This window comes from Erythrolamprus reginae, chromosome 2, assembly GCF_031021105.1.
Source record: "Erythrolamprus reginae isolate rEryReg1 chromosome 2, rEryReg1.hap1, whole genome shotgun sequence".
Lineage (NCBI taxonomy): Eukaryota > Metazoa > Chordata > Lepidosauria > Squamata > Dipsadidae > Erythrolamprus > Erythrolamprus reginae.
The window spans coordinates 100,721,989-100,747,378 of NC_091951.1; the positions used below are offsets into that span (position 1 = coordinate 100,721,989).

General features: G+C 40.3%; 1 protein-coding gene across 2 annotated transcripts in view; it reads left to right on the forward strand.

The window, feature by feature from the left end:
- The window catches only part of SNCB (synuclein beta), a 44,857-nt gene that overhangs the window by 17,884 nt on the left and 1,583 nt on the right, over positions 1 to 25,390 (forward strand). For both annotated transcript variants that reach the window (XM_070738970.1, XM_070738969.1), the window contains exons 3-5: positions 19,082 to 19,123; positions 19,893 to 20,011; positions 25,147 to 25,236. In XM_070738970.1, the coding sequence (XP_070595071.1) occupies positions 19,082 to 19,123; positions 19,893 to 20,011; positions 25,147 to 25,236 (251 nt within the window). The remainder of the gene's footprint in view (positions 1 to 19,081; positions 19,124 to 19,892; positions 20,012 to 25,146; positions 25,237 to 25,390) is intronic.

Sequence of the window (25,390 nt, forward strand, 5' to 3'; positions counted from 1 at the left end):
GTTATCTTGAAACTAAGTCTGTATGAACCTTTTTTTTTAGCTAAGCCATCATTCTTTCACTTTTTCCACTAAACATATTTTCCAGGGATTAACTAAGCATATTCTGAAACTAATCAAATTCTCTGGCATTGCATGATCTGCTGAACACTAAATTAACCAACTGGGATGAATTCCAGCAATATGCTTGGGTGAAAAGAGGGGTATTTTGGGGGTTCTGTGTGCTAGGCATATATAGCAGTTACCTGCATCTTGGCCAATGTCTCGTTTTCATATCTTCTTGAGTGTGATCTCTTTATTTTTTTTTTCAATCTGTAGGATTTTTATAAATTCCTGTTCTATAGTAAAGATACATTCATTTGCACCTTGTATTTAAAAAGGGTTAAGGATAAAGGAGACATCCAAGAATTGATTAGGAATATCATGGGATGTCTTGTTGAGAAGAGCGACATTCAAGGAACATTCCTTACAACAGGCTAACCCCCATTTAATGCTATTCCAGCTTAGCTTCATTTCTCCGGCAAATATCAGGCAATACAATTAAGCAAGCAACCATAATTGCGCATTTGTACCCTTTTTCATCCATATTCTGGCTGCTTTATATGACTTGCCCAACAACACTTACTAGGTATTGGTTTTCATAGTTTTAGTCAAACTGGAGGATCTATTGTCCTGAATAGTACTGGAAGGAGAGACCACTAAAAAGCCCCAGACTAAGTGCTGGCCATGAAGTTCAAAAGGCGTCTTGAAAGAATACAGTGCCCATCCATTTCTGCAGTTGCCAAGACAACTAACTGGATATGTCTGGAAAAAGTCACTAGATCTTGAGCTCCAATTAGCTCCAATTAAAGGAAATTTGATTTCTATTTTATTTTATTTTTAAAACAATAAGTTAAATCCATATTGGACCATGAGTCATGAAAAGTGGCTTCTCCTTGCTGCCCATGTTTCATTTCTTTGCATGTCCATGCACAATGAAAGTGAAAATGATAAAAATTGAAATAGAAGAGAGGTCAGAAGAGAGGATTGAGCCTCTCTTCAGGATTCGCACAACATGATGAACCAACCAGTGAATCTTGACTATGGCAATTTGTCAAGATACAATCTTGAGATTTTTTTTCTCATGCTTTCTGATTTCTTAGGTTATGTTCATGTTTTGCTAATGGTTTCCACATATCTTTTTCAGTGTCATATCTGTGGCCCATCTGACCTCAAAATAAGTGAAGAAAACAGAAGGTCAAATTGCACCTTGGGTTTAGTCTGTCATGAATGTAGCTAGTATATCAACCATTCCATATTTGTTCTGCCTCCTGGTTTTTTTTCTCATTCTTCACTTTATTCTCCCTACTGTGAGAACCAGAGGTTAAATAACTTCCCATTTCCCCATCATAATTTCTCTTCCGCTGTGCCTTTGCACTTGTGACTTCAAGCATGATGTGCTGGAGTTTTCTTTACACCATAGCTTCCATAATTTTGAACCCAACTATTGGTGTTTTTAAAGCCTATGGGTTTACTCAATGTGTGCATATATGTAACTCTATGGGCTTCTTTGGGGTTTTTTGGTTTATTGAGAGAGAGAGAGAGATGGATGGATGGATAGATGGGTGGGTGGGGTAGGTTTTTGGATGGATGATAGATAGGAAGGTAGGTAGATTAGATAGATAGATAGATAGATAGATAGATAGATAGATAGATAGATAGATGATAGATAGATAGATAGATAGATAGATAGATAGATAGATAGATAGATAGATAGATAATGCCTATGTCTATGTCTTATATACGGTATATCTATCTAGAAAGAGATTAGATATAGCTATATGGATGGATGGATGGATGGATGGATGGATGGATGGATAGATAGATAGATAGATAGATAGATAGATAGATAGATAGATAGATAGATAGATAGATAGATAGATAATGCCTGTCTATGTCAAGGGCAAAACAGGAAAATGACATTACTGTGCTTTTTGAATTTCTTGCCAGACATTTACAATGCCTGGTACCAAATCTTAGTGATCAGATAATCGTGCCATAGGGTAAAATAAGAATTATTGTCATAACAAAAATAAAAAATGGAAAATAAATCACATATCCCTGTTCTGGAATAACATTTCTTGTTTTTCTCTCTGTCCCCATTGAACTTATTAACAACTTTTTTTAAAAAAAAAGAGCTAATCCCTATTCCCCTTTTGCCCTCACCCATCTCTGCCTTCCCTTAAAATCCTTTTTACTTTTTAGCAAGAAACCAAGAAACTGGGAGTTCTAGTCCCGCCTGAGGCACGAAGCCATATGGGTGACCTTGAGCTAGTAATTTTCAGCCCTAGGAAGGAGGCATTGGCAAAGTACTTCAAAAAAACCTTGCCAAGAAAACTGCAGGGACTTGTCCAGGCAGTCTGAGATTGGACACGATTGAATGGAAGGGGGGTGGAAATAGCCATTGATGGCTGATCCAACAAACTCATGTTAAAGCACTATGGCTTGTGAATCCAGCCAAAGAAAACTGCTAAAGGTTCTAGAATGCCATGTTTTCATTTTTAAAGTTACAGTCCCCTAAGGACAAAATGGAGATTCATTGGCTAGAAAAACGATCCCACTTAGATGGATGTGTGTAGTTGGCAAGTCACACGATAATAAATTCATTTTTGTATTCTTGATAAAATTGCTATTCTTTCCATCCCGATTTACCCATTTAAAAAGGAAGTTAGAATGTTCAGATTATTAATGGATTGGATGATTGATATTGTAATTCAGCATATGTCACAGCTAATGTATCTATCTGCTGTTTTGTGAAAGAAGAAATATGTCTTCTAAAAAAAGATGTCTTTCTTGAAGTCTTTTAAACAGTATTTATAAAGGAACTGAGAAATTCTAGCTTCTTTAGCAGGTTATGAAAAGTGGTTTTCTAGTGGAATGATATAGCAAATTCACCAACTCATGATTTTCTAATGTTTTGGAAACAGATCCTACATCAGTGATGACAAAACTATGGCATGGGTGTCACAGAAGGCAACGGAGCCATATCTGCTGGCACGTGAGCCGTTGCCGTAGATCAGATCCAGTATACATGTGTGTGCCAGCCAGTTGATTTTTGGCTCACACAGAAGCTCTGGGAGGGTTTTTGGGGGTTCCAGAGAGCCTCTGGGGGGATGCGGAAGGGTGTTTTTACCCTCCCCTGGCTCCAGGGAAGCCTCTGGAGCCTGGGGAGGGTGAGACATGAGCCTACTGAGCCCACCAGAAGTTGGGAATCAGGCCATTTCTGGCCTCCAGAGGGCCTCCCAGAGGGGGGGCTAGGAGAAGCTGTTTTCACCCTCCACAGGCATTGTATTTTGGGTGTGGGCATTTGCATATGTGCTATAGCATGCCTGCACACGCTTTCGGCACCCAAGGAAAAAAAGATTCGCCATCACTGTCCTACAGCATCGTGATACTGTAGGACATCATACTTACAGGACTTGATCCAAAACATTTCTCCTCTTCCATTCACAGTTCCATTTACAAGCAGCAGATCTTAAACCCACAACACTCAGCTGTAATAGCCTAGCTCATTTATTTTCAAATTGTGGGAAGAAATGCAGAGACCATGTGGAATTTCAAGAGGAAGAGAGGAAATTATCAGTCGGATGGAACTTTCCTTCCTTCCAATATGTCTAAGGCAAGGGATGGTAGAGCGAAACGAGGCTAGCAGGGGAAGACAGAAAAATGACTTTGCATGCAGAAGGTGTTTTCACATGTGGAATTGGATTCAATCATCAGTATAGACTTACCATGAAAAAGATAGTTTGAACTGCAAAACATTGATTTAAGGATTTCATATTCACATAAGTAGATTGATGAGATGCTGGACTGTGCCACTTGCAACTATAAATGTGATTATACCTCTTGCAACTATAAATACTTTTTTAATAATGTCCCTTTTTATAAAAGAAATGGGCTTCTCTTCATGTAATAATTTAGCAATAATTTATTTTTCCTTGGAAAGCTAGCTTTCTATATTCAAGGAATTTATGTTGGTATTCCAGGGGCAGGTTACTCTTACCTCTTCCTACCAATGCGCATCACAATGTTTCACGCACAGGCACTCACTACGCTCATGTGTGCCCACTCACACAATTTTGCTTCTGCACATGTGCACAGGGATGGTTTTCCCTCCCTGCATGCTCAGAGAGCCAAAAATTGGCCGAAAATTAGAAAAAAAAGATGGCGGCACACACAGTTCTGCAAAGACAGCACCGCAGCAGTCGCACCAAAATTGGATCATCAGCAGGCCACTACTGGAGCGGTACACCAGACCGCATTGGTAGGAATCTACCTCTGTGCTATTCCCCATCTATCAAGTCATTCTTCTGTTTCTTTTTGGCTATAGGCGATTCCAGGCGTTTTTCAGGTACAGTATTTGTCCCAGATTATACAAATAATCTTTAATTTACAACCATTCATTTAGCAACCATTCCATCTTACAACTGAAAAAAAGTATTTATGGCTAGTCCTTGCACTTGCTGCTTTTGCAATATCCACATTGTTATATGATCAAAATTCAGACAGTAAGCAATTAGTCTATATATTCATGACAAAGGTCATGGCGAACCTATAGCACACGTGCCACAAATGGCATGTGGAGCCATATCGGTGGGCATGTGAGCTCAGGTACTGCGTGCGTGTGCATACAGGCCAGCTTATTTTCAGGCCTTCTGGGCCCACTAGGAGTCAGAAAACAGCCTGCCTTCAGTCTCTGGAGGTGGTGGGGAAAGCCCATTTTTCACTCTCCCCAGGCTTCAGAGCCTTTCTAGGAACCTGGAGAGTGTGAAAACAGCCTTCAACCCTCCCAGAGGTCCTCTGGAGGCTGGAAATGTTCCATTTGCGTTTTTTTTATTTCCCAAGCTTCAGAGCCTTTCTAGGAGGCAGGGGAGGGTGAAAACGGCCTTCCCCATCTCCCTGAAGGCCCTCCGGAGGCCAGAAATGGCCCGTTTGCCAACGTCTTCAAGTTGGAAAGAGCAAAAAATGGGCATGCCGTCACGTGTCAAGAATGGGGGGCTGTCATGAACGCATGTGCAGGGGGGGAGCACATGGAATAATTTGTGTGGGTGGACATGTCACACGCGCTCCCCGTTTTTGACACATGAACCAAAAAAGGTTCGCCATCACTTTCCTAGACCTTGTCTAGAGAGCAAAGGTATGCTTGCTCTCTGTTTTTTCTAATGCCTTGTACTATTTGAATATTCCTCACTGTAGGTGTTCATTCTACAGTACAGGAAAGCTGTATAAGAGAATGCCAGGTTCTGAGTTGTACGTGGAGATAATATACTGCAGATGTTTGTCCTCCAGCACGTGGCATGGTGAGAGATGGAAAATGGGTTAAGGGGTGGAATTAAGTTGTTTAAAGACTCTGATTAACAAGAGAATCTTTTGTTGGTTTATAGCACAAAACTCACCCTGCTTGCCAGTAATTAATTATTGTAATTAACTTCTGAATGCAACCATAGTAGTAGAGACAAAACATCATTTTGCCATACCTTTATTTTGTTGACTGTATGAAGAAAAGGTTGCTTAAATAGACTTAGGGTTTAATTAATCCATGTAGACTGTGAAAGTGTGCTTGACTGGATGGTTAGGAAACACGGTGAGTACAAGAATTAAATGGGAGGCTGATAGATGCCATGAAAAATAGGGAAACAAAAATTGCACTCTACTGCTTTTAGGACATTGCTTAGATCTGCTTTATATTTTTTCCTGGATGTTTGACCTTGCAATTGGCTGCATCAACATGTTTCTTGGAACAGGCCCAGCAGAACAAGCAATCCACAATGCTGGAAGTCTTGGGCCCTTTTCATTAATTATCACTATGGCCATTTTGTAGCTTTTTTTATTGGCAGGGGTTTTTATATCTTTTTCCGGATCACTAATTAAAGAAAAACACTGAAGGCCACTGGGCCTGCCACTGATCGCTTTGGGACTTTAATATAAGTACTTCTTCTTTCTGCATGCTTAGTAACTGAACTGTAGTTTATTGATCATGATAGTGCTATTTCCTTAACTGGAATGCTCCAAGAAATTAAATGTGATCTCTTAAAGCACTCTAATAATTATGTTACCCTTGTGAACTTAACTGTGAGTTCAAAGAATAGCTGGCAGATGAACAAGTAGGGAAGCAAGCGTATTAGGAGATGAGATGTCTAACAATTTTTTCCTATTGTGCCAAGTAGAGACAGCAGAAAAACAAAACACAGAGGTTTTTCTGTACTGAATATTCAGTTAATTTTTCCAACCACAGATAGCTCTGCTATGGAGAACAGGGACAAACACGTTGGAACGTCATCTTGTTCCTTCTATAATCTCAAACAAAAGGATATAGGAATGGATTTATGTTGGCTTAGTCTGCTAAATAGTTCACCAGGTTTGTTTTGAGAGCTCCATCATGGGCTATGGATAACCGTTTGACTTCATTAGGTTTCATGTTTCTGCCATTTTAAAAGTTTAAATTAAAAGAATGGGGAAGATGGTGTTCTATACCAGTGTTTCCCAACCTTGGCAACTTGGAAATATCTGGACTTCAACTCCCAGAATTCCCCAGCCAGTAAATGCTGGCTGGGGAATTCTGGGAGTTGAAGTCCAAGGTTGGGAAACACTGTTCTATACAGTAAAGTACTAATGCCTTGGACCACCTTAATTTCTAGGGATGTTTATTGGCTTTCTTAGAAAATAAGTAATGGGCACCTGCAGTCCTGTGACTAGTTTAGCTGTGTGCCATATATGCATTGACATCCTTCGGACTCGGAAGACCATGGTATCATGCTTTGGACTCCCCAGAGCACGAAGCCTCGGTAGGTTAGTATGGAGGATAGACTGTTATCCAAGCAGCAGATCCCCCCGTCTCCACATCTCTGAAATATTCCAATGGAATGGCAAAGGCCAATACGATTGGTTCCACTTACATTCGCAGGAGTTATCAGAACGTGGCTAACTCCTTCCGGGACTCCAGCTCCGGATTTTGCCTCACTCCTGAAGCCATTTCCAATTATGGATATAGCCACAGGGCAGTGGAGGTTTGCAGTTAGTTTCCTGGCTCCTAGTTGACCAGGGCATGTTTCATGTCTTGCCGTGCTCTTAGCGTACCACGTTGCTTGCAGAGACCGCCTTCATGACCATTGACCTATTCTAGTAGGTTTCACCCGCTCAGTCCGCCAGAATCTGTCTTCACATGCTCGGGATAGACAAATCCCTATCTCACTGAAGATCAATGACCCATTGGTTACTCTCAACCTGGTTTGGCCAGCCTGTCAAAGCTGTTGCCCGGGGTGTGGCCGCTGCACATGCTACAGCTAATAGGAGCCACAGGTGAGAGTGAGTGACAGGTGGGGACCAAAGGTGAACGAGCTGCACTAAATGAGCTGCCCTAAAAGGACACAACATACCACTATACTAGAAGTGCTACCCCTCCAACAAAAATCCAAAAGCATAAACGGGGGGGGGGGGTGTCCTGCTATAGTAAGAGTGGAAGGCAGTATTCCTTATGTAGACAGGTTAGCAAACCCTGCCTGCTGCTGTAGTCACCATTTTCCTCACATTTTGCAAAAGCTGGGGAGCCAGGCTAAGTGCCATTCTGAGCTAATTGGACAATTTATGTGTATTTGATTTGTGTGTTGCCTTTCTTCTCTGGGAATAAGGGATCCTTGATGCTCTCTGAGTTTGGTAGTTTTTATGCAGATGTTTCACTACCCAAACTAGGTAACTTCATCAGTACAAGCAGGGAGTGGCTTTTCCTTACTAGCGCTAATTTGGGTAATGAAACAGTTCAACCCTGAGCTACAAATATTCTTATTTATCGGTCTTTGGGAATACTTAAGGCAACTAGCAAAAAAATGGCTTTTTAAAAAAAGAAATAAATCATCCAGAGTTTCAATATAATTTGATGTCATATTCAATCATTTATCAGTTAGAATGCCTGTTTATTATTTTTTCTTTTTTTAAAATGCTGAGAGAATGGGGTTTAGCTGCAATTCTGACTGATTTTCCTAGCCTGGTAAATATGCAGGAAGGAACCCTCACCACATGCCAGAAATATACCGTGTATCCCCCAAAATAAGACACTGTCTTATATTAATTTTTGCTCCAAAAGCTGTGCTACGTCTTATTTTCGGGGGGTGCCTTATATTTCTCAAATAAGACAAATTCACAGGCAGAAAAGCTGACACCCCCAAAGAAAGCGTACTATATGGCAGGGGTCGACAAAGTTGTTCAGAATCTAGGAGCCAGCCAAAAAATTTAGGAGCCAGAATTTTTTTTAAGCAAACTTGGTTTTTTGCCGAGTCTCCACCTGACATCGCTTTCACCCCCTCTGTCTCCTCCTTCCTCTCTCATCTCTTTCCTTCCTCTCCCTCCCTTTCTCTCTTTCCTTTCTCTCCCTTTCTGTCTATCCTTTCTATCTCTCACCCCTTCTCCCTCTTTCATTCCCTTTCTCTCCCTCCCTTTCTCTCTCATTCCTTTCTCTCCCTCTTTCCTTCCTATCTCTCTTTCTTTTTCTCCCTCCTTCATATCTTCTTTCTCTCCCCCTTCCTCCCTCTTTCCTTTCTCCCCCTCCCTTTCTCTTCCTTTTTCTCTATCCTTTCTACTTCTTACTCTTTCTTTCTCTCCCTCCTTCATTCAATTTTCTCTCCCTCCCTTTCTCTCCCTTTCTCTCTCTTTCCTTTCTCTCCCTCCCTTTCTCTTCCTTTTTCTCTATCCTTTCTACTTCTTACTCTTTCTTTCTCTCCCTCCTTCATTCAATTTTCTCTCCCCCCCTTCCTCCCTCTTTCCTTTCTCCCCCTCCCTTTCTCTTCCTTTTTCTCTATCCTTTCTGCTTCTTACTCTTTCTTTCTTTCTCTCCCTCCTTCATTCAATTTTCTCTCCCTCCCTTACTCTCTCTTTCCTTTCTCTCCCTCCCTTGTTCTCCCCTGGGGCTGCCTGTGCCTGCCCTGCACCACCCAACACGGACGGACAGCCCCCGGTCGTCGGTTCGTCGCCCCCCACCCCCCCACGGAGGGAGATCAGGCTGGCGAGGGCAGTAGAACTACGTCACCAGCCACTGGAGGGAGATCGGGCTGGCGGGGGCGGCGAATCCACCTCCCCAGCCGCGCGGAGGGAAATCCGGTAGGCGGGCGAGTGGCCGCGGCTCCCTGCGCGCCCCTGGAAAAGCGTACAGGGAACGGTGCCCGGGGCCGCTTTAGCCGCCCCCCCTCCCCCCGCCATCTCCCCGCGACTGCCTGTGCCGCTGCAGCCGCGCCCCCCCCCCCCGCTCCCACCGCCAGTGCCCTCCCGCCGGGCAACCAAAGGACACTTGCCGATGACGACAGGGAACCTTCAGCTGGGCGGGCGCTGCCGTGCCGGTGCCTCCGACCTCCCGGTTCCTGCTCGATGCCGCGGTTTCTGGCGCTCTCCTGCTGGGCCCCAAAGAAGGAAGGCGGGAAAAAGGCGCGAAGAATGGAGGTCTCCTTCCTGCCTGCCTTCTTTGGGACCCAGCAGGAGAGCGCCAGAAACCGCGGCATCGGGCAGGAGCGGAGAGGTCAGAGGCACCGCAGCGCCCTTCTAGGCGCCAGACAACATTTTCTAGGCGCCACTGGCGACCAGGCGCCTGGGTTTGTCGAACCTTGCTATATGGTACACTAATTACAGTACGGTACCTGTCAGTATGGCACACACACACACAAACGATGGCACTTATTTTATTTTTTTTAATATTTTTATTAATTTTCTTAAAATAGACAGACACACAAACAAACATTGAACACAAAATGGGGATACATTTTCCCCGCTTATCTTGAAAGTATAAGTTCAAATACAGAAAAAGAATACATAATTAGATATATATATTGAATGTTTAAAAATTTACTAAATTTGAGTTAAGGTTTTTCACATTGTTACTAATATATATATAAAACCAAAATTCTTACTATATTACTTGTATATAAACTAATTCTTATATATAAACTAATTCTACCTTAGTCATTAAACAATAAATTTAAACTAATATTAGTATTATTATTACCCAAGTAAAAACAAGTACAAGTTAACTAAAAATAGATTATATATCTTGTTTTTTCTTATCTATCCATTTATAAACATTGTTCCATGCTTCATAAAACTTAGTATCTTCTTGATCATTTAAACGTCTTGTCATCATATCCATTTCTGCGCAATCTAATAATTTTACTATAACTTCTTCTTTGGGGATTCCCTCCCCCTTCCAATTTTGCGCATATGTAATTCTAGCCGCAGTTAATATGTGTATAATTAAATATAAAATTTCTTTCTTATAAGTCTGATTGGTAATTCCTAATAAATAGAATTCTGGGGTATTTTCTATGTCCTGCTTTACTATTGCTTTTATTATTTTCTCTATCATCTTCCAATATATTTTAGCTTTACCACAAGTCCACCATTGATGGTAGTAGGTTCCTATTTCTTTCTTACATTTCCAACACAATGGAGAGGTTTTAGGAAACATTTTTGCTATCCTATTTGGAGGAAGGTGCCACCTATAGAACATTTTAATTTGATTTTCTTTTAATGATACTGATTTGGTCATTTTCCAATTATTAATCCAAACTTTCTCCCATGTATCGATATCTATTTCCTTGTCGATGTTTCTGCACCATCTTATCATATTGTCTTTTAGGGTCAATTCTATATTTTTGTGTGCGATGAGAAATTTATATATTTTCCCTATTGTCTTTGTTTGGTTAAGAGTAATTAAATTGCTTAACAAATTTTTACTTTTATTAAAAATATAGAGTGTTTTATCCTTCTGGTATCTGGATCGAATCTGAGCATAGTGCCACCAATCTATTATTATCCCTTCCTCTTGTAATTTAATCCTAGATTTTAATTTCATTTGGTCATTTAATAAATCTTTATATCTTATAATTTTTTAAAAATCTTTTATAGACTTTGGGTATATTATTGCTTCTAAGGGGGCAAGCCATTCTGGAATATTTAAAAAGTGATTTTTCCTTATATCTTTCCAAACTTCTAATAAATATTTCCTTAATGTATGTCTTTTAAAATATGAGTGATTTTTCTCCTTGTCATACCATATAAAGGCATGCCATCCAAGCATGAGATCGTACCCTTCTAAATTTAATATTCTTTTGTTTTCTAAAGTTATCCAATCTTTAATCCATGTTAAGGCAGCCGCCTGATAATATAATTTCCAATTTGGAAGACCAAATCCTCCTCTTTCTTTAATATCTTCTAAACAATTTATTTTTATCCTTGCTTTTTTCCCTTGCCATAATTTTTTTTTAACTATATTTGTTAAATTTTTGAAAAAAATACCCCCTGGATTTATTGGGATTACCTGAAAAAGAAATAAAATTTTAGGTAGAATATTCATCTTAATTGTTGCCACTCTTCCCAAAAAAGATATTTTCAGATTATTCCAAATTTCTAAGTCTTTTTAAATTTCTGTTAGTAATTTTATATAGTTATCATTTTTTAAAGTTATTGTTTTAGCTGTTAAACATATTCCTAAATATTTTACTTTTTTAACAATCTTTATTCCGGAAATACATTCTATTATATGGTACAACAGTATACTCTCGCTATTGCAGCTTCCGGCCACCAGAGGAACTACAGTCTACGCATTGTAGTGGAGACTGTAATGGCGGTGAGACAGCAGCAGACTGTGTCTGCTGTACTGGACAATAAAAAGTGATGGAAGGGGCCAGCAGGGGACGCCACATTATTACGGTACCGCAATGAACAGCTTTGAATGGTACCGTATGTTTTTCCACCGTACCGTAGGTAAACTTGACTACGCCTTATTTTCGGGGGGTGCCTTATATTAGCAAATTCTGCAAAACCTCTGACATGCCTTACTTTCGGGGTATGTCTTATTTTCGGGAAAACAGGGTATGTCTCTGACAATGGAGACCTTTCCAGAAGGACCTCTCTCACAGATCCTAATAACCAAACAGATGATTTTAATAATAAAATAATAAAAAAGATGATTCTTTAGTCAACTGCTAAGCCATTTAGGGCTTTAAAGCTTAAATTGTGCTGGCCAGCAACTGGCAAACAATGCACATTGTTCAGTGTATGCATTATACAATCTCCATTCCTCATGCCTTGCACTGTATTCTTAGCAGCTTAGCTGCTGCATTGAGCTTCAATTGCAATTATTGGATACTCTTAAGGTTAGAAATAAGCCGACTTCAGAGTTGGCTGAAGTTAAAGGAGTAGCCCCAGACTGCAAATGTGTATTCTCCATATTCTCTTACAGGAGATCCCTTCTCTAGCCCTCAGTGTCCAATTATGATTGATGCTTGCTTATATATTCTGCATCCTCACTTTTCTCTTTGGCAAAACAGTTATTAGGGTATATTTTTAGCCTGAGAGATTCATTCTCCCCAATCCAAGCCAGGTTGTTGTGTGAATCTTCTAAGTCTGGGTTTTGGAGTAGTTGTCCTAGCCTCATGTGTTTTAACTGATATACCATTTTGTATCTGGGTGTTTTAGTTTTCTGGAAGCCACAGTATGGTTGTGGCTCTCTTCTGGGCCATTGGGATAATAAACTTAGAAGTTACAGGGAACATTTTAAACACTAGGTAATTCTATTACTTTCCCCACTAAGTATGGATGTGTTAAACTGTAACTTACACCATCCTTAGTCTGCCCAGACAGAAATAGGTTGGCTGGGAGTGGTATGAATTGTAATTTATCACACACTCCTGTACTGTGTTCGAAAATGCTTTCTTATTCAATTTGAACTTTTGGGATTTCAAACAGAGGCTGGACAGTTATGTATCAGGGACAATGTAGTGAATCCTGCAGTTGCAGGTGGTTGGACGCGATGATCTCTTAGGTCACTTACAACTCTGTGATTCTATAATTTCATCTAGCAGTGCCCATGCTCTTTTAATATCTTTATAATCACAAATGTCTGGAAGTTGAATTCCATGGTCTGTGCATCAGCAGGCTTTTAAACTTCTCACTGAATGCCTATTTAAGAATATCATACGTTTTATTTTAAACATGTCTTTGCAGATTAAGAGTTTATAATGAACAGGAGCAAAGCAGGCATATACAGATGTCCTTCTTTGTGAGAAGCATTTTTATTTATTCTGAAGAATACGCAGAAGCTGCACGCTGAGTGCACAGATGCATGTAACATTGCATGCAACTTGATCCCAAAAGTCAACTTCAGGTTTTCACATAGCAATGCATCAAGGGACGTGGGATTGTCTGAAGCCAGCTGCCTCTTCGTTGATGGCTGGTATACTTCATAGTTCATACTTCATACCGTAGTTCCCAAGAAAGCATCTTCAATGCATATTCTTTACACCATGGGGATGGAAGTGCTAATTACATAGCATCTCTTATATTGTAATTCATATGTATTGGAAGGTGGGCTCCTTTGAATGTAGGTGAGTTACATCTTTACTTGGAGGTTGCTAGGATCTGGAGCAACTTAGCAAAGGTAAGCCCTGTGCTAACATGTTCAGAGGTGAAGGGCCGAAGAGGACCAGTTTTCTTCTTTTCAGAACCAAGTGATGGAATACTTTATTTCTTTTAGACAGCTATGCAAAAGGAAAAGTATCTACTGACCCTGAGGAGTAAAATCTGCGTAAATGAGACATACCTCAGGAGAATCTCTTTGGAACTGAAGTTGTTTACTTGATCCCAGCTCACCCCTTTTTGGCACACAGCGAAGGTGTGTGAATTCCATGCCTATTGCTTGGCCTCTGAGCAGTTGTGTGTTTGTGTTCTATGCCAAAAATAGTTTCAGCTTCTCCAGGGGACCACTGGCCAGTTTCCAAAGCAAAAAAGAAAGAAAAGAAAGCTTCCAAAACACCTTTCCCTCCCACCATCACTAATTATATCATTGAATGGAAGCACTGCTAGTAGACAAAATCTTTAGCATCTAACCTCCCCCACCCCACCCCCACCATTAAAAACAAAAGATGAAAAAGCCTTCTCAAGTCAGTGATACCTTTGCATTCAGGCTTTCCCCCTTAGGGTCTGTTAAGGAGTGTCTGCCAAAAAGATGGCTTCCTGGAATGGTTCTTACCGTCACAGACTATGCATGTAATTAACTCCACTATCCTTTTGGTGTTGACTAAATTTTCAAGGGCCAGTTGGAAGGCTGTGCTGGCAGCAAAATAGAGCTTCATAAAACTGGCACGCATTTCTTGTAATCCAGGTAAATTGCAAGGGAGCTTGGTAAGAGGGAAAGAGCTATGGTGATTCTGTGTATACCACAGTCTTGTTTGCTGCCACATGCTGCAAGAAAACTGATGGAGAAGAACTTCAATTTTGGGATGGCTCACTGACCAGTGAAATAGAGTCAGATTGGAAGAAAACATCAACTGCTTGTTGCCTTTAAAGAAAGCCAGTGGAAACCCACAGCAGTGCAAGACATTTTGCTGCCTGTTGAAAGTCAGTATTGATACAGTTTATTATGCTGTTGAGATAGCCGCACTTCTCTTTATTCCTTGTTGTAATCATAGATTTATAAGCACTGAAATTAAGGAATAAGATATTACTGGAGAGTGATATTTAAGCTTAATTATGTGCTGTATTAAAATCTTAATTCTTCCTCTATGGAAAGGCAGCCCAGGCTGAGCAAGCATTCTGCAGAATCATGACCATGTATGGAAAGCATTTAAAGAAAACATATAGAACTTCCATATAGGGAAAGATATGGTATGCATTGTTGACATTCCTTTGCAATCACATAATGATGGGAAAAAGCAAGGAATGTAAGAAGTTTGCCTTATATGGTGCTGGTTTAAATGTATGTGGCGCTCGCTAATTGGTTATTCTGTACCACATGTCACAACTGTGAATATACAATAAATAGGAGACACCTGGATCATTCTGGGTCGTCCTCCCAAAAACTTTCTCTCTGTCGCTTCATTCTGATGTGACCATATCAAGGCATGCTGTGCCTTCCCCGAGGGCGACCCACCGGGGGAGGGCTGCATGCCTTCAATTCCTGCCCGTTTTCTTTTTTTAAATAATAATTTTGTTAAAGATGGCAAAGATGATGGTAGAAACTAATGCAAACTGAAAAAGAAAAAAATAGAAATAGAAAAAAAATATATAAATGACTTCTGACCTGCATCACAAATATAATCAATTTTAGTAACTCATCACCTCTTAAAATACAGCCAATGTTTTTTTCTTCCCATATCCCATCTTGTGCGCCCCCTCCTCAAGAAGCCTTCCCTGGACCTGCTTAATAACTACCATCCAGTCTCCAACCTTCCCTTTATGGAGAAGGTTGTCGAGAAGGTGGTGGCACTCCAACTCCAGCGGTCCTTGGAAGAAGCCGATTATCTAGGCCCTCAATAGTCAGGATTCAGGCCTGGCTACAGCACGGAAACTGCTTTGGTCAAGCTGATCGATGAACAATAATTCCCCCCCCCCCAGGGTAATGGACAGGCAGATGGAATTGTCCTTGGGAGGCAAGACCCACAGCCACTTCGTCTTGTCTGGATTGAGACCCCAACAGACTCCAACAGCCTCCAGGCACCAGCACATCACTTCCACTGCTTCAAGATCTTTCAGTGCAAATTGGGTGCTCTGGGGTGGAGTTCCAAATTTTGCTACCGGAACTGCATTCCTGACCGTTCCCGCAGGAGCCCATCACTGTTCTAGTCCATTTGTAACTTTCTAAAATGAAAGTTTTAATCACCTTTTGGCTGTTTATATTCAAAATTATTATTTTTTCATTCTTAAACTTGTACTTATAACAATTTAAAATATATACACTTTATATAGAAAGAACAGATGTCTGGGACATTTATGGGGGGTTTCAAGTCCTCTCCTTGTCAGTTCTGCTCCTAAAACTGACTAGATAAACTTATTCTAGCTAGTTGCTGCCTCAAATTTGCCCAAATGGGGTTTTGTAGAAAATAACATTAAAATGGGGACTCCTGTACAAATCTTATTGTTCCCACTCTCCCTTAAGTCTTGATGTTCAAACTTTTACAGAGTGGAATTGGGGCCTGTAGAGATATATTTGCACAATTGTGATGCCATAAAGTATCTCAAACACACCTTTGGGAACAGGGTCTCAATTTGGTGTTTGTATATTATTATTAGTCCCTTTGAAATTATTTATTTATTTAGAGTATGGTGTGTCATAAATAGACTAGCAAGATATATTAACATTGCATCTAGATTAATAAAACACAATAAAATATAAATGTTAAAAAGATCTGCTTAAATGTCACTGTAGATTAGTAGATGATTGGACATCAAGAAGTTGTGGCCAAAGTTGTGGGTGTCGGGATGGCGCAACAGATAGAGTGCTGTACTGCAGGCCACTGAAGCTGACTGTAGATCTGTAGGTCAGCGGTTCAAATTTCATCACCGGCTCAAAGTTGACTCAGTCTTCCATCCTCCCGAGGTGGGTTAAAATGAGGACCCGGATTGTGGGGGCAATAGGCTGGCTCTGTTAAAAGGTTCTATAGCTAAGTGCTATTGTAAGCCCCCCTGAGTCTAAGGAGAAGGGCGGCATACAAATCTAATAAATAATAAAATAATAATAAATAATAAAAATCAAATAAATAAATAAATAAATAAATAGTTGCCCTTCATAGAGGAAGGCTCCACTCCTCATTATATTATTATTATTATTATTATTATTATTATTATTATTATTATTATTATTATTATTTATTAGATTTGTATGCTGCCCCTCTCCGAAGACTCGGGGTGGCTCACAACAGTAATAAACAGTGTAACAATGTGACAAATCTAATAATAAAAAATATATAAAAACCCCAACAATTAAAAACCATACAGCACATACATAAGGGAAACTCTCGTTTCACTGTATTTCCCATATAGCAGTTAATGGTGAAACCTCTTAATACATGAGGGGAATGTTTCACCTGGTTCTAAAGTGGGAGCACCTTTCCACAGCTTTCCTCACTGTGAGGGAATATTTATATTAATATTAATTACTATTAATGTGCATATTAATAACTTATGCTGTTTGTAGATATTAACTTATATTGCAATTAGAAGATGGATTATAATACAGGAATAGGCAACCTGGAATTCTCCAGATATTTTTATTGCATTACCCGCAAATCCTGATTGTTGGCCATAGTGACTATAGCTTATAGGAGTTGTAATGTAAAACATTTAGCTGGTGCCCAAAGTTGCCCATTGTTTTGTTCCTACCTTAGTTCTGCATACCTCCTGACTCACCTTTAATGTAAGTTACCAACCCTCAATATAGATTCTGATTGAGAATGTCAGTCCTGATATAATTTTGCCATTTTTATCTTTCACCTGGCATTTGTTAACATCTCACAGTGAGAAACCTCTGACTCATCCTGGAAAATGTGACATAAAATAATGTCATATTTAACTCTTTTGGATACTTGGATGGTGCAAGTGACCATTTTTATGCCATACGCCTATGGAAGTTTCTTGACAAACTTTCAGTGAAAGCTTTTAATACTATAGAAAAAGCTGTATGCTATGAAAGGGAGTTGTAGATTAATAGTACATTGCCTCTCTCCTCTCTTCAGCATCATGGGTAATTTGCAGCTAGACCTTCCAGAAAAATAACAGAATCTGGTTTTTTTTTATTATTCAATACTAACACTGATTTAATACCAGAACTCAGTATCCCTTCCTTAATAGACTTGAAATGGATGAAGCTTGGGGATAGAAAAGAAAAATCCCTGTTCAGCATTTTAAAAATCATGAAGGATGTGTGCTATACTATTAGAAAGACAGGGCACACAAACGCAAATGATATTCTCTTTGGAATATTAGAGAAACATTCTTGGCTTTTGATGACTTTTCAGAGTCCTAAAGTAACTATAGAAGGGCCTCATGTCTCAAGAATGGAGAACTAAAGAGGAGGGGGAGTTAGTTGCTCAGGATATCTGTGCTTTGCTTTTAGTTCATGAAGCTCAAAAGCCGAATAGCTGTGTTATATCCATAGTCCGTGCATTGAGATTTGGAAATTAATTTATGATTAGGAAGATTTTGTCATTGATTCCTAATAATGTATAGTGCCTCTAGCTGCTTTAGCTAGGGGGATGAAATAGTGTTCCAGTGATAAAATATTACAATCTACAAGTAAGAAAAATGCAACATATTTCTTCATTTTAAAATATTTATATGCTGTTCCTTAGAGACAATATTTCTAGATGGCATTCAGTAATTAAAAGGAAGACAGACAACAGGGATTTCAGCCCAAAAGGATTCACATTTATGCATATTTTGCGATACATGCATACATATGGGCACAGACAGAGACACAGAAAGAGACTTCTGGAATATTCTTAATTTCATCTATGAGATTCTAGGAATAGCTAACCCAAATAAAGTCATTAGGAGTTCCTTAGTTATAATACTTGGCAATTTCAAGACCACAGAAACTGATACACACTAAACAGGTTCATTGTTGAGTATCTTCTCTGCACAACTTAGTAAATCATGGCCATATATAATGATAGCTTTGAGTACGATATGACTACTGCTGCCTGCATGGGAAGTTCATGTAGTTTCCTAGGTGGCATATTCAGAAGTGTTTTGCCATTGCCTTCTTCCTAAGATGATGCATACTTTTAAGTACTGTACCTGCTCCCAAATGCAATAATGAACTGCCCACAAAAGACTGTTTGTCTAATTGGCTGCTTGTAATAGTTGCAGTCCACAAAGAAGCAACTGACAGCTTCTATATTTAAGGGAAATATTATAAGCATAAGTTCATCGACTGATTGATACTTCATCTTGAAGTCTTTTCCTTCTGAAATGGGTCTGAAGGACTGGGATACCAAATTTCTTTCCATATTTCCTTGAGATGGTAACTTGAATAGGCACACTAAAGTGTGTAGAATGGATGAAATGCAAACTGGATTTAATAGATTTGTCAGTAAATGCTACAAGATTTGTTTTTTGCTGTAAGAAACTAATACAACTACCTTTCCGAAAACTGGATAAATGTGATATACTTTTTTTAAGGAAAACTATTCCCTAAAGATAGTAAATAAAATGAATGGCTTATAATTATTTCTAGTGAAATGGGATACACCTGTCTAATTTTAACTGGTCATCCTTTCTGTCTCTTTAGGAAGTAAAACTCGGGAAGGTGTGGTGCAAGGTGTGACCTCAGGTAATAGTATTTCTCTTCTCCCCCCAACTTTAATCCTGAATGGGCATTTGCATTAAAACATTGACAAGCGAATAAAAGTAATGTTAAAATCTTTCCCATAACTGAAGCTGTACAAAGTGTTCCATCTACTTCTCACCTGTTCGCAGTACTGGCTAAATGGCTGTACTGTACTACTTAACTCAGCTTGACAGACACACCAGTCTTAATATCTCATGTCAAAGGATTTGTTTCAAATTGGGCAGAATTAGGACATGTTTCTGAGGGGAAATTTCAAGAAATTTAAAAGATGTGGTAGCTTCTTTAAATTACAGCAAATCTTCAGGCACTCATTTTATAGCACATTTATAATTCCAAAAGTGCAAAAAACAAACTCAAACCTATTGAACCTAACCTAAACCTATCCCCTCCCCCAAATTTTCACTCACTTGGGGACAAAGTTTTCACTTGAGACATACTGCATTCCTGCTAACAGGCCAAGTGGATTTGAACTGGAGAGCAAAATAAATGGCATGCAGGAAGGACTTATAGTGATAGCTTTTCTTCCTTGGCCTTATACATATGCTTCTACTTCTATCCATCTATGACGAATAGATAGTATCATTGTATTGTAGTTGTACATTTCTTCAGTACTGCCAAATTATATTTCAAGTCAAACATCTTTCTTTAGCCAAGTTGTGAAAGGCCATACATTGTGCATTCAGTATAATGAGCTAATTGCATGATTTCATAAGACTTAGAGCTTTTTCCTTCTGTCTTCTGGTTTTCTTAGTTGCTGAGAAGACAAAGGAACAGGCATCACAACTGGGTGGAGCTGTCTTCTCAGGAGCTGGCAATATTGCAGCTGCCACAGGACTGGTCAAGAAAGACGAATTTCCCACTGATGTGAAGGTAGGCATCCTGTACCCTTCAGGTGGCTATAAGAGCTATTAAGAATCAATCTAGGCGCAAAAGAATTTCAAAACTACCATAGAAAAAAAGGATAGCTGACCGCCAATAGATCTGATTGACATTTGATATTGATGTAAGATCTTTTGTTAATTCCCAAAAACTGACGGTTGGCTGTGTTATGATTTTAGGCTGCATTCATATTTTGGAATGAGGACCAGTTAGGATGAGCAGGAAAAAAATGCAGTGGCTTTCCAATAATTTTGCATGACAGGATATCTCATGCTTTGGATGAGTACTTGCAACCATGGTGTGCAGGAATGGGGATGCATGTGTAGAAGAACAAGCGTTTTTGCACATATCGGTTGTGCAGTGGCATATTAGCACAATAGGTATGCGATTCTCTAGCCCATAATTTGTGCATATTTTAAAAGGTGGTGATATTTATCTTGTTTATCTCAGCATCACACAGTGTTTTATTAATGCTTCATTTTTATAACTTGTTTGATGGATATATACATTTGGGCTGGCATGTGCTCAGAAGCACAACTTTGTGCATCTTGAGGCTGAGAAAACCGAACCGTATTACAAAAATTGCCTGGCTGCTGCAGGATTGCCAATCTGAGGGGGAAAAAACCCTCTCAAATCTTACAGCTGAGCTGCCAGTGAACCATTTGCTTCCAGCTTAGCTTAAAATAGCAACAGCTGAAGATGAAATGAGGCCAGTGCATTCAGGCAGGAAGAGGCACGCTGCTCTACTCAGCAAGTGGGGAAGGAGCCTATGAAGAGTGATGTCAGACTGCCAATCACAGGGCTCTTCCCAACAGCCATGTTGATGCTTTCCTTCCATCTTTGAGATGGGAAGAAACAATGTCATTTAAAAAACTGTGGACCCACAAGCCTACCTGTTACCACAGCTCTGGAATGAGACTGTTATAGCTGCTTTTACAGGAAGCAATGAGGGTTACTTTCAGGACAATTGCTTAGCAGTGAAGGATAGAGAAGCTGGCAGGCAAAGGAGGATGACATGGAGAGGGCAAGAGAGGCTGAAATCAGTGCGTGGGAGGTGCAGCAGATGTTTTTAAATTACTTCAATGAACAGACAGTGGCAAAGTGGGGACGGTAGCTTTCCAGACCACCTATGAATACTTGAGGTAACACAGGAATGGATGCAGCTTTTATATACGGCTCAAAAAAATAAAGGGAACACTCAAATAACACATCCCAGATCTGAATGAATGAAATATTCTCATTGAATACTTTGTTCTGTACAAAGCTGAATGTGCCCAACAGCATGTGAAATTGATTGTCAATCAGTGTTGCTTCCTAAGTGGACGGTTTGATTTCACAGAAGTTTGATTTACTTGGAGTTATATTGTGTTGTTTAAGTGTTCCCTTGATTTTTGGGGGGCAGTGTAGATTTGTGAACAAGGATTGACTGGAAAAGTAAAAACAAACAATTGACTTTTTCTCCTATAATTGGTGCTTTACTTGTATAAAGAGCTTACAAATGACTTCAAAGAACTGCATGATCATTCACAAGACCAATAGTCTCTTGATCCAAATTGCACATGTACACAAGAGCTATTTCGTTGGCTGCTACAGTATAAGAGAAATGCCCTTGAAGGCATGGAGCACAGTAGCCAGATAAAGAGGATGGCCCTGCTACAATCCAACTGGAGCTCAGCAGATTGCTGGTTTCTGATGAATTTCTTCTGTGCAATGGGAATCTCTGCATGGAAGTCCTTTATCATGTTAACTGGGAAACACTCCTAACAAACTAGAACAGCTTGCCTCTCTATGAGAGGGAGTGGAAAGCGTGTCCTCACAACAAATCGGTGGGCATTCATATATAGATGAACCCATGGGACTAATGTTTGAAAGGGGGGAAACCTCTGGCCCATATGCCAAGCATGATTTTATGTACTTTGGTCATGTGCTTCGTCACTGCCATTTCCCAAAATAATCTTAAATATTCTAGCCTTTCATCACAAAGAGAATATTTGATCCGCCCTGATCATTGTGGTTGACATTGTCAGTGCTTTTTAAGCTTTCTCTCTGCATTTTAAAATTGCAACTAGAATGGTCTATGACAGTGATGGCAAACCTTTTTTTCCTCACCTGCCCACACCCATAATTTAACACCTCTCTGCACCCTACACCCCTGTGCATGCATGTGACCCCCGTGCTGCTCCGCCCCCACACATGAGCACACAACTCCTCCCCCCCACTCCATTTCCCCACATTCAGTGGGTCTAGTACAGGGGTAAGCAAAGTTGGCTCTTTTATTACTTCAATTCCCAGAATTTTTGAGCTAGGCATGATTGGTTCCGGAATTCTGGGAGTTGAAGTCCATTAGTCATAAAAGAGCCAACTCTGCCTATCCTTGGCTTAGTAGGTCTGTTTCTTGCCCTCTGCAGGCTCTAGAGCAGTGATCCCCAACCTTTTTTCCACCAGGGACCAGTTTCAGCAAGACAATTTTTCTATGGCCCGGTGGGGGCGGAAAGGGGGTTTAGCTTATCGTTCCATTGTCTCTCTCCCCCCCCTTTTTAATTTTGCGGGGGAGTTGAGGTGACAGAGGGAGGAAGGGTAGGAGGGGGCGGTTTCCTGTCTCTTTCCCCTCCTGTTCACTCGGGACCGCCGTTTGCCTTTCAGCAGTTCCAGAGGACATCCCCCCCCCCCGTTCCGGCTGGGATTGCAGCAAGGAATCCCAGAGCAAGGGGAGGTGCCTCCACAGACACAGTCACCTTCCTTTGCGATCGCTGCCTGCTTGGAGCGCCCACCACTGCCAGGTCTGGTAATTTTCTTGCAGCAAGGAATCCTTCCAAAAGAAAATTACCAGAGCTGGTGGTGGGGGTTTCATGGTCACACACACACCCCTGGCTTCGCTCCCACCCAGGACCCCGGGAATAGGGTGGGGGAGCCTAGCAAAAAAAGAGCTGCACAATGCCAAAGCCTTTTCGTTTGAGCTGCAGGCAGAGTGAGGGCTTTGCAAGGGCTTCGCAAGGAGGAAATAGACCACTTTCGACGAGAGAAGAAAGACAGGAAAGGAAGAAAGCAAGCAAGCAAAGGTTTTCTCAGCCCGAGGCAAATGGCGGTCCCAAGTGAACGTGAGGGGAAAGAGACAGGAAACAGCTTGGCACTCGCCAGCTCCACAGCAGCTGCTGACTCTGCAGACCGGTGCAACATGCCTTGCGGCCCGGTACTGGTCCGCGGACCGGCAGTTGGGGACCCCTGCTCTAGAGGCTTTCTTGGAGCCTAGGAAGGGAGAAAATGCTTTCCCCTATCCCACGGAGCCCGAAAACGCCCTCCCAGAGCCTCCACAATCCAAAAATCAGCCGGCAGGCATGCACATGCATGCTGGAACTGAGCTAGGGTAACGGCTCATGTGCCGGCAGATATGGCTCGATGTGCCACCTGTGCCATAGGTTCACCATCATGGATCTATGATATTCAATATGCGGCTGAGCCATATATGGTAATTAAAATGTTGAAATATATTTTCAGTTCATTTCCCATTGATCCCTACCATGGAATTTGCCTTTTTTCACAGCTCTTGCACATCTTCCTTGAAATAGTGTCCATACTGTTTTTTGTTTAGTTTTGTGAAATTTGCTTAGGAGTGGGTGGCCTGTCCAGTGTATATCACTTTACTTTTAACAGTATTCACCACTTGGTTAACCACTTGTGTAGCTGAACTGTTTTCAGTCATTTTTGGTTTTTATCCACCACATATCTGCAGATTTAGTCTGTTCCCTGCTCTACTACTAAATAAAGATAATTTAAGAACAAGTAGAACAAGAAGCAATGGGTGGAAACTAAACATGGAGAGAAGTAACTTAGACCTAAGGAGAAAATTCCTGACATAGAAAAATTATATCAGTGGAACAGCTTGCTTCCAGAAGTTGTGAATGCTGCAACACTGGAAGTTTTTAAAATGTTGGACAACCATTTGTCTGAAGTGGTGTAGGGACTCCTGTCTAAGCAGGGGGTGGACTAGAAGACCTCCAAGGTCTCTTCCAACTCTGTTTTTGTTGGTGGTGGTGGTGGTGTTAAGTTAAATCAGCATTGATCTTAATACAGATTCTTGAAGAACTCCAGTTGAAAAAAATTGACCATTTATTCCTACTCTCACTCCATTCCCATTAAATACACCCTTTGATGAAGAACTACAGTTGATAGGATTACCTCCATGTACCCTCTGGCACTTTAAACAAAACTCTAAAACACCATTGAAGCACAATTTACATTTGTAGAATCCACGCTAAAAAAATTCAGCAAGGTTTAGTTGTTTATACTTTTATTAGCCTTCCTGCCCATTGTTCAGGAAATGAATAAATCTTAATTGCATAATGAAGATATCAGTTCTATAACTTTTCTAGCAAAAACAAATGCAAAACATTCATTCATTCATTCCAGATTCATGCAATCTTATACCTTCCTTGAACATCCCAGTGAAAAGAAGGATGTGACTGGCTAACAATGCCAATTCATAAGATAAGTGAAATACCTGCTGATTACTATTAACTCTGCTCTAAATGATCTTCCGTCATACAATAACATATAGAACTACAGAGTACGTTATTCTATCAAACAATGGCTGAGTTTGCATAACATGTTAAGCTATGTGATCGGCTAACTTGTGAATTAGATATTGTAAATCCAGCCAGAGTTGTTAATGTATAATTCATGTAGGAATCTAAACATTTCCAATCATATTTCCAAAATAACCATGTTTTGTATGTTGTGCAAATACAGCCATTACTTTCACAGTATCATTATTCCTCATTACCTAGTCTTTAAGTTGCGAAGTATTTTTAAAACATTCCTATGAAATATATGTTGTCTATGAAATTTCATAGGAAAAAAGGCAATCCAGCAGTGGGTACTGTTAGAAGCAAGAGTTTCAAAAAGACTGATTATAACTTTGCCTGGGCATTTACTCTTATAGTTTTAAATATTATGTTTTGCACCATTGTAGCAATTAAAGACACCTTTCTGAAATCCATATCATGCTTGTTCCTGTTTGCCAATTATTTAAAACTTGATAACTTTACTTTTTGTAGAAACCTTCAGCGGGCGTATTGGAAATGCTCTTGCAGAAATAATTAATTTTGGCTGTCGTTTTTTATTTGTAGCCTGAAGAGGTTGGTCAGGAAGCAGTGGAGGAGCCGCTGATAGAGCCACTGTTAGAACCTGACAGTGAGAATTATGAAGAGCCACCGCAGGTGAGTGAAGCAGAATTAGAGCAAACTGATCACAAAATGGGAATGAGAAATTTTGGGGAATAAAGGTGTCTAGCCTTCTATCTCCCCACTTCCCAAGTCCTGCTGTCTGCTTTATTGTGGCAGTGGGAATTCCTGGGAGATTTGAACCAGGAAT